Source organism: Akebia trifoliata, chromosome 3 (genome assembly GCF_017979445.1).
Source record: "Akebia trifoliata isolate Shusen 1 chromosome 3, ASM1797944v1, whole genome shotgun sequence".
In the NCBI taxonomy this organism is placed as follows: Eukaryota; Viridiplantae; Streptophyta; class Magnoliopsida; order Ranunculales; family Lardizabalaceae; genus Akebia; species Akebia trifoliata.
The window spans coordinates 31,295,760-31,306,955 of record NC_141377.1 but is presented as its reverse complement, the minus strand read 5'-3'; the positions used below and the strand labels follow the sequence as shown (position 1 = coordinate 31,306,955).

Here is an 11,196-nt window from a genome sequence, read left to right as displayed (position 1 = left end):
GACTAGTTGAGGATCCTATCAGTTTTTTGTTGTAGATAAGAAACATGTTAGTCTTAAAAAATTTTGTAATTCCATATATTATGAGACTGAGGACTTGGATATCAGTGTTTGATGATTGTTTCCTCTTACTTTAGACTCTCGTATAGATGTTAGTTAAATGTTTATTCCGCTACGTTTATTTATTTATTTATTTTCATAAGTATTATTACTTGTGAATATTCAAACAGGTTGTGTAATTGATTACCTCACACCTCGAGATTCTAACATCATAGGGATTCGTGTTGGGATTTCGGGGCGTGACAAAACTCATTAGACTCTAATCTCTCTCACCCCAAAAGATCCCCCCCAATAGTGTTTACTGTGTTATTTATCCCTCTCTTAACTGCCCATAGGGTTTCCCCTTCTGTAAGCTATAATCATGGGATATCTACTGACTCTACGAGGTTATTTACCTAATCGAAATTTCTTGGATTGATCGTAATAAACTGCAAAGATCTCTTTCGAGATCTTTAGGATTGACGTGTACGTATCAACCTTATGGTTACTCTAGAACCTGGCCTGCCTTACTTGACAAACCTAGTCTTGCTTAATACTATGCTGCCCTGCCAGTCAGATTAGTGAGGTCTCTGCTCTGATCTACCTTGTTCATAGGGCAACGCCCGTATGCTGATCAGAGCCTGGTACCACTTAATCGGTTTGGACACGTGTACGGCTTATATTAACACACAATTATTTCCCTTTACATATATCATCTTCCAAACAAAATATTTTGAAATCTAACTTCATCAAAAGTTGACTCAAAAATTAATTTCCACTCTTAGTCCAAATTGCCCATTGTTGATAAAATATAAATTGGAAATGATTTTTTACATTGATTCATCGTTGTGAGATAAATTCAATGCACACTTAGATCATCCAATATCATACTCAAATAGGTCCCACATGAATGAAATATCAAGGAGAATGAGTTCTGAACTCTATGCTCTAAAACATGAGCCTTGGAGATGGTCTTCTTTCATTACATAATATTGTTACAACAACAATCAAATGAAAGAATCCCAACAGTAGACAAGATTTAATGAATATAAAATATTGTTAAGGAAAGCAAGATTTAGGGGATATCAATTAGATGAGTCAATTACAATCTTGGAAAGATTTTTTGTTGTGAGAATGATCCGATGAATTATCAAGATCTCGCATAGATTCTACATAGTTGTGTTTTAGTAAGGAATGATTCGGTGAATCATGTTGTCTAATCCCCCCGCCATTGAGAGACCATTAACTTGTGCTGCAACTCCGCAAATCGTGTTGTAGACAACCCTTTAGTGAAGATATCGACAACTTGGTCTTTGATGCATATATATCACACATCAAATGGACTATCATTAGTTCGAGCATGGAAGATAGGATTGGAGGCAAGAGAGATTGAACTAATGTTATCGCACCAAATGAGTGGAGTGGACATAAAAAAGACGAAGAACTTTCAAGAGATTTCCACCGCCATGTGAACCAACTGACGATATTCAACTTTGGTGCTTGAGCGGGACACTGTAGGTTGCTTTTTGGTACTCCAAGAAATGGGGTTAAACCCGAGATAACCACAATAGCCACCACTAGACCATCTGTCATCTGGACTTCCTGCATAATCGGCATCAGAATATACCTCGAGATGCAAAGATCCTAATTGGAAAAAGAAGCCATGATCAAAAGAGCCTTTGACATATCGCAAAATACACTTAACCGTAGTTCAATGAGTGGTAGTCGGACAATGCATATATTGACATACTTGGTTGATAGCATAAGATAAGTCTGGACAAGTTAAGGTAAATATTGTAAGTCTCCTACCACACTTCGATATTTGGTTGCATCTAAAAGAGGATCACCATAAAAAAAAGTGCACTGTTGTTCCACTTGCATGAGAAAAACAAGGCCTAGCATAAAACATGTTGGTGCGTTTTAAGGAGATCTAATGCATACTTTGTTTTGGGTTAAAGATAATCCATTGCTAGTGGAAATGACTTCAAGGCACAAAAATAGTGATCCTTCATTGAAAATGATTTTTCTAAGTCAATAATCAGTTGTAGAAGATGTGTCTCACTATTTTCAGTGATGAGAATTTCATCCACATAGATTAACAAGAAGATAGTGACCTCATTGCAATGAAAAGTAAAGAGAGAATAATCAGCGCAAAACCCACAAAACCCCAATTCTTCAAGGTTATCAGAAAATCGTTGAAACCAAGCCCTTGTGTTGTTTCAAGTCATAAAGTGAATGACGTAGCCTACAAACATGATTGGGAAACATAAGATCTTCAACCCCGAGATCGATGCATGTTACCTTCATCATTGAGATTGTCGTGTAGGAAAGCATTTTGAACATTGAGTTGATGGATCAGCCACTTTTGATGACAAGCTAGAGACAAAACAACTCGAATAGTGATGTGCTTGACGACCGGACAAAAAGTTTTTGTATAGTAGAGACATTCTCATTGATGAAATCTATTAGCCACATGAAAAGCTTTTATAACGCTTGATAGAACCATCAAATTTTTTCTTAATCTTGTACACCCATTTATTAGAGAGGACATTCATGCCTAGAGTTTGTTCAACAAGAGACCATGTCCCACATTTCATAAGAGCATTAAATTCAACACCCATAGCAGATCACCACTTTTGTCGTTTGATTGCTTGTTTAAAGTAAGTGGGTTCAACAGGTGATGTACTATAAGGAACCATGAGAGCATACTTTCTATTTGGTATCCTTATATGGTCCTTGCCACATGTAGTCATAACATGGGTAGAGGACGTTGCCAAAGTTCGAGGTGGTTCAGGAATGATTGTCGGTTCCTCTGGAGATGTGGGGGTCGCAAGGGTAGTAGTTATGATTTTGATGATCGGCGTAGTAGGTGTATGTAATGATGTGGGAAAATAAGGTGATGCTGGTGTAGGCTTAGGATGAGGGGTGATGAATGGTTGAGCAGAGGAATCAGGATAAATGACCATTGGAGAAGATGTTTCCGTTGACAAAGATAGAGTGACCAATAATTGTTTCCATGGGAATTAAGATTCATTAAATATGACATGGAGAGACAAGTAAACTCTCCCATTAACAACATCTAAACGTCTGTATCTTTGATGATTAAGAGAGTATCCTAAGAATATACATTGTTTGGATCAAAATTGAAGTTTGTTTTAATTATACGGACAAAGATAGGGAAAACAAGCACACCCAAATGCACAAAGAACAGTATAATCTGGAGATCTGTGAAATAGTTTTTCATATGGAGACACATATTGTAAAAGTTTAGTGAGAAAACGATTGATAAGAAAAACAACTGCATTAAAGGTGTCTACCCAATATTCTGGTGGCATGCTAGCCTAAACTAAAAGAGTGAGATCGGTGTCCACAATGTCTTGATGTTTCACTCAGCAATCCCATTTTGTTCAGGACTGCGAGGACACGATAATTGATGTAAAATACCATGTTGAGACAGAAAACATTGAAACTCATTTTTGTGATGAGTGTTCCCATATTCACCACCCCTGTCAATTTGGAGGGATTTAATTTTACACGATAAAAGATTTTCAACATGAGATTTAAATTTTACAAAATAACTCAAAGTCTCATTTTTGAAGCTCATAGGAAAAATCAAATAGTATTTGGAATAATCATCAACAAATAACAAGTAATATTTAGAACCTTTTATTGAATAATATGGAGAAGTTCAAATATCAGAATGAACAAGTTCCATAGGTGCAGAAGACACAAAGTCGAATGTCGTAAAGGGCAACCACGAACTCTTTCCTAGGGGGCACTTATCACAAAAAAATTACTTATTATTTTGCTTAAAGAGGCAATTCATATTGATTTACTAGACGTTGCAAAATGGGAAATGTTGGATGACCCAAACGAGGATGCCAAACATGGTGAGAGACATGCACACCGACAAAAGTAAAATGTTGACTCGCGTTATTCTGAAATTGACGGAGAATGATAGGATAAAGGCCTTGGTCACTCTTTTTGCGAAAAAGTATTGTCCCCGTCGTTTTATCCTTAAATAAATAAATAAACCATCAAAGTCGAACACAAAGCAGTAGTGGTTATCATGAGAAAATTGGTTAATGGAAAATAAATTAGCGGAAATAGAAGGACAATGTAAAATATTGTTCATTTTTAAAGGTAGAATTTATGAGCAACTTGAGAAGAACCAGCATGTGATATTTTCAAACCTGAACCATTACCAACTACGACTCGATCCTTTCCATGGTACTCATTTTGTATTGAAAATTTGCAAGATTTGAAGTGGTATGATTAGAACCTCCCCTGTTTGCATACCATGTTTGATCATCAGAACGAGTATGGTAAGAAGCAACCATTGTTGCAAGTTCGTCCTTCATAAGCATGATTCATTCGATGATAACAACTGATTGCTAAATGGCCAGAACGACCACGGACTAGAAGATGTAAAATTTGTGTCCTAAGTATTAGTAATAGTTCCAATATGCCTTTTGTCTTGTTAGTGATTTGAAGACGGACATTGATTAGAAATGTTTCCATGGCTGCGACCATGAGAGAATTGTCCAGATCTTGGCGCATGAAGTGCAATGATAGATGGCTCAGTTATGATCATTTAGACGTATTTCTGCATTCAATAATAATCCAATAAGGTCATCCGATGAGATTGGAGTATCATGAGCTTGAGTGGAGTTCTCAATAACTTCATAAGTCGGTCCCACATTCTTCATAATCAAGGTAATCAAAACATCATCATCGACTGGTTTTCCAGCACAAACCAAATTATCAGCAATATGTGTGATTTTGTTGATAAAATCTAAAATGGATAGATCTCCTCTCTTGGTGTTTTGAAGCTGATTTTTCAATTGTTGCAAAATACGGGTGGGTTCGAGATTGTGACACATTATTTTTCAAGAGATGATCACACACCGCGAAAGGTAGTCAAGAGAGCTATTGTTGATAAAAACCGTTGGAGTCAGAGTTGCATTGATCCAACTTAGAATGGTTTGATCTTGTTGTTGCCATTCAGAATAGGCAGGGTTGATCGTGGTCGAAGGATTTCCATCCTTATCTATCGAGAATTATTTTGGACATGGTTTGGTTCCATCGACAAAACCTATCAAATTCTTGCTTCGGAGAAGTGGCAAAACTTGAGCCAACCACAATGTGTAGTTATTTCGATTAAGTTTGATCAAAAGGATGTTTGAGAACCTGGGTGCGACAACCTCAGACGAGACGAGAGAGATTGATAAACCAGGATAACGGAGTCACAAGACGTTGTGCTATGATACCATGAACGAAATATCAAGGAGAATGAGTTATGAATTCTATGCTCTAAAGATGGTCTTCTTTCATTATATAATATTGTTACAACAACAATCAAGGGAAACAATCCCAACAATATACAAAATTGAAGAATAGAAAAGAAAAAATAATAAGGGAGCCTAGTAGGGTATCAATGGGGACCCATTTAATCAAAATTGAATTCTAATCATAATCAAAAATCCCAATTATGGATCCTTATTTTCTACATCAGAACCAACCTAATAGGAATTGAAATCGATTCACTTCTATACGAAGGATATTTGTGGGAGCCCAAATTGATTTATTTTATAATTTTTTAGAGAGATTCTATTGCCACACCAACCCAATCTGTAAATCACCAAAGAATTAGCACACTTCTTAGGATAACATTAGCAAAAATAGGTGTGGCAACAATAGAAGCTCTTTTTAAATATTGTAAATGGTTGAAAGTTTTCTTACATTCTATAATTACTGAATATTAAAATTATTCAACTTTCTGCATAAACTATGTACTCGATATTAAAGTTTCTTGGAAGTTTATTACTTAAAAAGAAGATGACTTTCAGTTTTTGAAAAAACCATACTCCATATCTTTATTAGAACGAATTGAAATTATCCTAAAAGGAAAACTTTGCAATGATTCCTAGCAGACATTTTTTTCATATTTCTTATAATATTTTGTGACGAAAAAAGAGAAGCTTACTTGTAAAGAAGATGAAATTTTACTATGACTTGAAGTGTTATTTTTCTTTCGATCTGGTTCTTGACAATTGAAATCGGCTGGTACCAATGGTTTTTGTCAGCTTCAATTTCGATCCCCTTTATTTTATTACTAAGAGGAATCAAAATTAAAAAAAATATAAAAATTTGATGGTTCCAATTCAAGATACCTCAAGAACTAACTCAGAGCCGATCAATTGATATTGATATCCCCAAGAACTTATATTACTGCACCATTTTTTTTTAGTCGATTAGATATATCCTTCCGCGTTTCACCCTATTTTTTCAAAATGTTACCTTCTCCCTTAATTCAGTCTTTTTGTGATAAATTAATTAAAAAAATGACATGAATGTCATTGTCTTCAATTTGTACACAAAACTTTTTTCCCTTGACACCAATCATCTAGAACCCTTCATTTTTCATCGTCAAAACTAGTAATCTTCAACCTCGAGATTCTATCTACTCAATGTTAACCATTCATCGAATCAGAATATGCCTGCCCATATCTTCTCTAGATCAGTAACAACTATAGAAGAAAAAGTCTAGATTAGATTTTAGCATTCCTATTCTCTAGCTATGTATCTAGTCTAGTTGTTGTACATGTACATAACAAACTCTCCTTGATTGTAGCTCGAACCTGTTTTTGTTCTCTCTATTTATACAGAAAGAGAAGCACAACAAAGAGTACATTGAAATCTCAATTTGTTTAAGTCTCTGTTCTTTCACTTCAAATCCCAAGGCAAGACGGGATATTTCAGAAGTAGAAAATGATAGAATCTTAGATTAAAAAAAATGTATGATTTTCTACAAAAGATTAAGACTAATTTGAAAAGATGAATTGAAGATAAGGTTGAATAGATTAACAATAATTCACCATGAAGATTAAGATTTGTACCTTTACAAAATAGCATATCGACTCCATAAATGAAGTCCAATGCTGCTAGAATTCGACTTGGTGTCATCATAGTAAACCGAATAGGTGGCTTGTGCAGTACTCGAGTGAGCGACCTTTGCATGGTGGGCACTTGGAACAAATGGCCTGATGGTGGAGTTGGAACTCCAACCCCTGTTATGTCTTCCAAACAGGCTAGAGAAAGAATGTGTTACAACAGAATTTGGAAAAGAGAGTTGCTATTGCCCCCACCAATTTTTACTAATGCCACAGCAATGTGTGCAATTCTTTGGTGATTTATATAGGAATTGGTGTGGCATTAGTAAAAGTTGGTGTAGCAATAGTAGCTCTCTTTGAAAAATCTACATTTTCCCCCTGTTGTCCTCTCATTTGAGTATCAAGTTTTTAAGCTGATGAGAGAGAAAGAACATAATAATATTTTCTCTAGGGGCTCACTAGCACTAGACACTAAGATAACATATCAGAATCCAACCATGTGTTCATTGTATTTCATCCCTGTTGACATGATTTAGATTCTTTTCTTTAGCTCTAAAAGTCTAGACCATCTCCTGTCCAAAGAAGCCTCCTTTTTGCCACCAATATCTGCAAACAGAGTTATTCATATTAAGTAGATCAGAAAAAACTATATACAAATAGCTTATGTATTCCAATAAGGGCTCACTCCCATTTATAGAATTTATTGTATAGTAGAAACTATTTTTAAACTTAAAAAAAAAGAATCCAAGATATCGAAATAGCCCAACTTTGTTGAAATGTCCATTGCAACTACTTCTGTAAATATTTCTTTAAAAAAAAATTAATACTTTTACATAGCTTAAGATATTTCCCTCACCAAGTTAACAAGGCACACATATTTACATAATCACATGAACTTGCATTTGTATGTTATAACACGTTGTAAGAGTGAGGGATGGGTCTCTGGCTAATTATGAAAAGATGTTAAATCCAATGGATAGAAGATGACAAATTTGGGGGGTTTTAGTAGGTAAGAAAGGGAGTGCCACATGACAATTTTGGTGTGTGAAATCAAATACTTAGGGGTCATGAAATAATTATCCATTTGGTATATAAATATGAAAATAAAAAATATCAAACTCCTCACAATTTAAAACACTTACACTGCAATCTTGGTTCAGCATTCTCACATGAGTCAGAGCAAGTCTCCTGCAATGTCAAAACAAGATGATATCAAATAACTTAATGAGTTGGGATTGATGGACTCATGAAAAATGACTCATATAAAAACATGAAATCCAGAACACTAAATCACAGGAAGCCCAAGATCGGGATTTATCCTAGAGATATGTGATACATCCTTCGGATATGCGTTTATCCAGACCATTGGATTTCTTGTTTTAAATTTTAATATCACGTGCATATTATTATCATTCCTGCCTTTACTGAGGTGGTAAGCCGAATAGTGTCTTGGATAAGTGTGTCAAGATCAGCTTCGCATCCAGGTTTCACATAGATAACCTGCAAAATCAATGATGTTAATCATCCAAGAGAGAAGGAAGAAGATGAAGAAGAAGAAGAAGGGAGTAGGGACTTAATGATGGATCGTCGCCCCCAATTTCAGGAAGTTGAATCGAACGGTTGTCCCTGCTTGACGGTAGAACCCAAACATCGAAGTTTGTATCAATCTAACAAATTAAAACAAAACAAAGGGTTGTGAGGCATATATGTGCCAAAGCAATCAGAGGCCTATAAGCATAGTATTAAATTTAGACATATTTCCACGAAATACCAAAAAATATTTTCATTTCCACAAGGTACAACACGAAATATTATTTCATCGTAGAATATGATCATATTCCCTTCGAAAACTAAGCTTTGGTGAATTTTTCATATGTTGGGAACCATTATCCCAAAATTTTATTTCATTCTGACATTATTAACCTTGTGAAGAAGTTTACTTGAATTTAACAAATCTTGACTGTTCATTTAATCTTCAAGACTATTTATTGGGTATATAGCTACGGAGGGTGATAGTGCCCTCCCTCTCTTTCACTATTGGAGGATACTATATATAGATGGGAATGTTAACTTCCAATACCACATTTAATATTGAAAAACAAAACTACCCTTACTTTTTGCACTAAATGATAAAGTAGTAAATGCAAATGGAAGGTATTTTTGGAAAATGAATCCCAATGCCAAAACACCAACTACGAGAAAATACCAAATATGATGCAATACTAGAAAGCAGTACCTCTCTGCAGTATGGGGAAGAGCAATTACTACATTTTCTGGTGAATGATGTGATGATCCTCCCATTTATAGAAAAGCCAAAGCTTGCATGCTGGAGACAAAGAGATCAATTTTATGTACATATATGCATATTTAAGTGCCAACATATGCACAAATGGTTTGAATCATCCAATCAATTTGTCTTTTTTAATGGGGAGTGATAGAATCCCCTCAATAGAATATTTAAATGGCAACATCAAGGAATCACTTGAAAAAGAATCATTTTCCAAACAAGAAAATCCATGTTTTTTTATGGGGATTCAACGAATTTCTTTCATCAAGAAATTTGAAAAGAATCACTCCACCACGATGAATCAATTCTCGAAAGAAGAATCACTTTTCAAATGGTGTCAATTCTAACTCAAATAAAATATGATAACTAATCCTAACCACACTATAATGTAATTGCCACATTATTTAGCCAAAAAAAAAAAAAAAAAACTGTAATTGCCACACCAAGTTTTTTTGTAACACCATACCATGAAATTAAGAAGGGTAAATTACCATGTCATGCATAGAATGCAAAAAAATTCTGGTTCTGGTACATTGTTCATTTTAATTCCCAAAACACGTTTTTGAATGAGTTCGTCACTTTATATATTAGCGATCTTGCTAGTAATTTATTAGATAATATGAATTTAAATAAATAAATAAATAATCATTTTAATTTAAATATACAAAATCCCAATTGACTCGTTTATCACACGAGATTCCTCACAGTTAAGACGTCATGTCTATCCATCTTGTTCATGGATGATTCCAAGATGACTCATCAGTCTCGAACGAGATTTGAAACAATGGATGGGACTGACACGTGGTTTAGAAACTCATCCCATGTCAACAATGCAAATGGCCCATCATATCAACTCGTCCAAGATGACTCATCTAATATTTTGAAATTATTGAGTTTATGAAAACTTGGTTGGCAATATTTTTTAACGACTTCAAATGTTTGTTATAAATATTTTGGGACAAAACATCCATCATGGCAAGAAAATACATACTTAAATGAGTCGTCTGCTAGAGTGACCTCAAGATTGTACTTCATATCGCACATCATGACGTAAAAGTGTGTCAAAATCATATCATTTTTCTTACGCATATCTCAATGAAAAACATCCATGATTCTTACACACTTTCACGTCAAGATGTACGATATGAGGTACAAACTTGAGGTCACTTCAGCATTATTCAAAATTAAACATAACTAAAAATTAACATACAGTTTAACATTGTAGGCTTGACTCGGGCGAGAAAATAATATATTTATCTATCAGTCACCTTGTCTACGTTGAGACTAATATAAACCTCTGCATCTTTTTGTCCATCTTCAACTTCGGCCAAATCTGACAACCGCAACTCTTGTAGAGTGAAAATATAATCAGATGTCCATTTACCGCTCCATTTCCCATCCGAAGTTGCGATTGTTATTAGACGTCGTCGTGGTGTCCTCGGAATTTTTCCTCTAATCTTGTTAACACACCCATCAAATTAAAAACATAAAACTGAATTATTCTATTTAATTTGTGTCTATGGGAGAGAGAGAGAGAGATAGATACATTACCAGAGACAGATCATCTTTCCTAGAAGAAGCTTTGATTTTGAATGAATGACGGATCTCCAATTCTTGGGTTTTGGGATTAGTAGGGTATGGGGAAGATATTGGATTAATTTGTTTTGGAATGAAATTGTAGGCTCTTGCCATCTTTTCCTCTCTCTCTCTCTCTATCTCACACACTCTTGCATTATTAATATTTTGCAATTTGCAGTTATCTTGGGCACCTTATCCTCAATAGTAAGAATGATGGATGGTGTGACTTAGTAGAGTGAACTACTATTGACACACCATGTTTTTTCTTATAATAAATCAATCTTTGAATTAAGTGTCAATTATTGAGTAGATTGACCCACTAGTCCGGCCAGGCCGACAAAATAAGGGTTAGGCCCTTCATATTCTACCCGACAAGTCCAGGTTGGGTTGGGGCCTAATTGT

The 11,196-nt window shown here is 35.0% G+C and overlaps 1 protein-coding gene across 2 annotated transcripts; it reads right to left on the bottom strand.

Moving 5' to 3' along the window:
* Positions 1–6,878: 6,878 nt before the first annotated feature.
* Positions 6,879–10,988, bottom strand: LOC147406373 (E3 ubiquitin-protein ligase, putative (DUF177)). 2 transcript variants are annotated; one of them, XM_086434378.1, is made up of 7 exons: positions 10,763–10,988; positions 10,485–10,668; positions 9,166–9,255; positions 8,507–8,596; positions 8,349–8,429; positions 8,072–8,117; positions 6,879–7,535 (listed from the first exon to the last, which is right to left on the bottom strand). In XM_086434378.1, exons 1-7 carry the CDS (start codon positions 10,906–10,908, stop codon positions 7,462–7,464), a joined length of 711 nt encoding a protein of 236 aa, XP_086290504.1. In that variant the 5' UTR covers positions 10,909–10,988; the 3' UTR covers positions 6,879–7,461. The 2 variants fall into 2 exon arrangements, with proteins under 2 accessions (XP_086290504.1, XP_086290503.1); XM_086434377.1 differs by having other exon boundaries at positions 10,485–10,673; positions 10,768–10,988.
* Positions 10,989–11,196: the final 208 nt, after the last annotated feature.